The following is a 4,531-nucleotide window of genomic DNA, read 5'->3' as shown; positions in this document are numbered from 1 at the left end:
AGTGAGAGCAATCCCTTTCAACTTGCTTCCCAAGCAGTGGGGGGTCTTATGTCGAATTTCTACCCCAGAAATTATTTTGGAGACTGGAACCAGCACCATATAAAATTTTCCTATTGGCAGACAGTGTCTTGTAAGCCATGACTCTGGTTTGCCCACCAAAACTCATCCCATTCTCTACCACTGTAAGTCTGGGGAGAAAGCTGGTAGAAGATAATGTTTCTTTGTTTTCTCATTCAGATATTGCCATGGCCAGTGAGAATCATGCTGGGGGAACACAAGGCTCTTCCTCTAGCAACACAGCTGTGACAGTCTACCACTGTGAAGGCTGTGAGACCGCCAAGTGCCAATCACATGATTATGAAAGCTTTGATATAATTGCTGAAACACAAAATGAGATGTTTTCAAATGGAATCATTCAGTTGGAGACCAATGACACACATATCAGTATGTGCTTTCAATATACTTCTGTTAAAGGAGTTTATGCCATTTACTGGAAGAAAAAAGGAGGAGTGGGACTCTCGTGTGCTAGCATCTCGGATTCTGGAGGTATGTTCTACTGGAAGCTTGGCTGTCAACATATGGAAAACATACTTCTGGTTGTTAAACTGAGCTGTTACATATTTTGGCAGACAGTGAGGTTAATGAGTAAATGAAATCATCCAAATGAGTTTATTTTGGGGAAAAAAAGTCATTAAATCATTCACAGAAAAGATTTACATTCTCTCAGGTCAACCACTGCTTAAGACTACACTAGTGGAAATCCAGATAAATTCCTGTTTCCCTCATCTTTAAAATATTTCTTTTTTTTTCTTCTTTATAGAAAATGAATTTCTCATGAGCAAAGGCTGTGCCAGTTTACAAGGTAGGAATCCCATCTACTTGAGTCAGTGCATGCTGAAACCCAGCTCTAGCCCAAAGACATTCTGTGTTGCTGTCCTGTACAGTTTGGTATATAACCAGGAGGTGTCTTTCCAGCTTTCTCATAAAACTGTCAAATAAAAATCCCCATCAGTACATGTAGCAGGTGTCCCAAGAGGGCAAAACTTCATGGTGGATCAGATTGCATGAGGGTAATTTAGTTGAACGCCATCCATGTCAATGACATGTCACCAGTTAACATCTGATTGAATATATATTTATATCTATATATAATATATAAATATATTATATATCTATATGTTATATTTTAAATGTATAACATATTGTATATATTTTATATGATATATAATATATTTTTATATATTATATATATTTATATACGTAAACATATTTTTTTAATATATATTTGTATATGGCTTTGCTCTCCTGGCTGGGGATGACCCTCTCTGAAAAGCAACTTTCATCACCTCTCTTGTTAGACTTGGAGCATCATTTCTAATGTTATGGCTGACAGTAGTTAAGGAAAAGACCTCTTTTTTTTGTCCAGCCTAACAGTTGCCATTGCATGTGATTCCTGACCACTGCAAGCCAGTCCTCTCCTAGATTTATGTTTACCATTACAAAATATCTGCATGCTTTATTGCTGTGTAATGTTTGGGTGATACTAAAACATCCTCAGGGAAAACTGGAATTTGGTTCAGACAGAGATGCCTGTATCCCTTGAGAGGGGAGCAGGTGGATGTGCTGAGAGTGGGATGTGTAGGTAGGAAGAAGGTCTCAGGTTAATGGCCATTACATTTCCCACCTCTTAGAACAGGAATAAGTTGTATAAAAGCATGCAGGCTAAGCCTTCTAAATGATCCATGTTTAGAACTAAAACTTCTTTTGTCTTTCATCTTTCTCAGAAAATCTGAGGGGTAACACCACTAGAACTTGCTGTGTGGCAGAAACCAACATCTCCGAGCCCAAACCTTCCCTGGACTGCTACACTGAAATATGCAGTAAGAAATCTACAGAATCACTAACCAATGACACTGGTGAGGGGAAATAGGGGTTCATCTTCTAATGTGTGTGTTTGCTCTTTATGTTGAGAAAGTTTTGCCCAGTCAGCTTGACGGGAACAAAGTTTTACCTGGAGGGGAGTGTGGATGTGCCCTTGGATGTACACGTGCTGTGGCCATCCAAACTCAGAGACTTTCCACTAGCCCATGTGGGTGTTCAGTCCTGAAAACATCCACTGACACATGTTTGCATACTGGTAGCTATACAGCTATAGATAGGGGGATGCTTTTTGGGGAAGGGGTTGTGAGATGGGCACACTACAAGCTCCCAAGAGTTCCACTGACCAGTAAATGATAAATGAGACTTTACCTCCAGACCAAGAGGACTTTCATCACACACAGTTAATTTTTATAGCCAAATTTCTTTCAGTGTAGAAATCCCTGTAGTCTTCCCTAGGTTATGGACAAACAGGGTATCTTTGCTTGAGACAAGTAAACATTTATTCTTATCTGGGGAGGGTCCTTGGCTCTGCTTTTTGCTGTGTTATTTGGGATTTGGGGGGAGGTGGGAGAGGTAATTTTTCAATGTATGTTGGATAAGTCTATTATAATTAATAGACAAGTATATAAATAACTTTTCTAGATACTTATATGTTTATGTTCCTGTGGATTGAGGTCTTTAAAAAATGAACAAAATGGATTTCCTTAGTGGAATCTGAACCCATCACTCAGGTTATATTACCTAGCTGAATGGTTCCACAATCCACACTACCCAGACACCATCTAGAATGATGCTGCCCTGAAAAACATTCTTCCAACTTTTATTTTCTACTTATTGCATGCCCTGTTTTTTAGTATTTTTAGTAAGATCACTAAAAGACTTCAGAGCTATTGGCCTTCTTCCATTTTCAGGATACAAGATCTCACACCTCTTGGTTTTGGTTGTTTCAGAGATAGGTATTCAAGGGTATCTGTTGGGGTGGAGATTCAAGGATTGAGAGAGATGTTTTTGGTTACAGGCATCTTCATTAAGCTATCCTAAGCCAGAGGCTATTTGTTCCCTCATTCATCACTTCCTTCTCTCGTTATCAGCTCTTGTAGGGTACATGGCAGAAGGACCAGGTCTAATTCTTCATAGCTGATGCTTCTGAGGCAGGCTCATTTCTTGACCCATCTGTTTGAACTCTCTATTTTCTTCTACTTTGCAGGAATTGCACTAAAAGTTACAGATGTTCATGACAAGAGCAACATCAACATCATCATCATCGCCGTAATGATTCTTGGGCTGGCAGTGACAGCTGTGGCAGCGTTCTGTGTTCGAAGGAAAAGAAATGGTCAAGGTACAGTCTGACAAAATGCTACATTTCCTATGGGTGACCTGCCTTACAGGCTGCACTGGCAGTGGAAAAAGCATACAGGGTTTTCTTTTTGCATCTCATTTCTCTAGCATTGTTTATTAAGTTGCTAAATAATATGCGCTGGGAACTGGAGGCTGGGCTGACAGCTGGTACCAACTGCAGCGCTCTGCTTTGGTGCCGTGGCATAGTTCCCAGGCAGTGGGTTTTATTGTGAAAAATAAAGCCTGGAGAAGAGAAAGTTCTGGGGAGACCTTATAGCAGCCTTCCAGTACCTGAAGGGGCCTATGAGAAAGCTGGGGAGGGACTTTTTAGAAGGGCATGGAATAAGTCGGTCGTGTGAATAAAACCTTCTGGAAATATCTGTCTTCCTGGGTATTGCTCTTGGCTCTTCCCTCCTCCCTCACCACACTGAAACTGCAATATTCTGAAAGTGAGATAGTATTAAACCACCTCTCAGTTCAGAGATAGTTGTGCTGGGATGAAACTGTGCTGTTACAGGGCAAAGTGTCACACCTGCCATGTGTGGTGGGGATTTGTGGACAAAACACAAGGTCTGTGGACCTGTTTGAGATGGATACCAGTGAGTTTTTCCAGGAATTTCAGATAAATTGAGGAAAAAAACCCTGCAAGTCTGTTACTTTTAATTCTTCTAACTAAATCCTTGCTAATGCTGGTGTTCTTATGCTGTTTTTTTCCTAGGACCTGTCTTTGTGCTCCATCAGGTTTTTAATGGTAAGATTTGACTTTTGGGGGTTTAATTATAGCAAATTATGAATTAACATTACTACAGTGGCAGGAGGGTGTCCTGTGGGGGACTAGACAGGTTTACTAGGACCATGTTCAGTAGATGCCATCCCTGCATCACATCTGAGTCAATAGACTTGGGTCCCTGTGTGACTCTGCAGTGGTGCCAGTACTCGTGTCTTGATCATCTGCACATGTCTCTGGATGCTCCATGACCCTGACATACAGTTTCCCCTCTATATCCTGTAGTCAGCTTGGCTCCAGGTTTTATGGGACCTTTTGTAATGCCAGAAGCTGGGACATCCCCTCTCAGTTACTAAAATAACCCATATTTTATTAGAACCAAATGCTCCTGTTAACTTTCCCCTGGTAGATGATTGTTGCTTTCTAAAAGTCTAAGAATTTAATTTCTAAGTCTGTTTAAGGTGAACTTGTAAGTTAAAAGTTGGTGAAAGCCTGAGATTTGTATCTTGTGCTCACTTCCTAATGAATGGAGAGAAGTAGCTGTTAAGGGGAAACGTACCAGCTTCTCAGAATGGTTTTAAGATC

At 40.5% G+C, this 4,531-nt stretch overlaps 1 protein-coding gene across 1 annotated transcript; it reads left to right on the top strand.

The window, feature by feature from the left end:
- Positions 1-245: 245 nt before the first annotated feature.
- Positions 246-3,968, top strand: LOC311199594 (uncharacterized protein; the record flags this gene model as incomplete). The annotated part of the gene is made up of 5 exons (XM_084273715.1): positions 246-546; positions 821-862; positions 1,785-1,916; positions 3,089-3,220; positions 3,961-3,968. The coding sequence occupies 5 exons, from the start codon at positions 246-248 to the stop codon at positions 3,966-3,968; spliced, it is 615 nt and encodes a 204-aa protein (XP_084129841.1).
- Between the last annotated feature and the right edge of the window lie 563 nt (positions 3,969-4,531).

This window comes from Gallinula chloropus (assembly GCF_964237585.1).
Source record: "Gallinula chloropus genome assembly, chromosome: 20".
NCBI classification, from domain to species: Eukaryota; Metazoa; Chordata; class Aves; order Gruiformes; family Rallidae; genus Gallinula; species Gallinula chloropus.
Note: the sequence above shows the minus strand (reverse complement) of the source record. Positions and strands in the feature narration are given on the sequence as shown.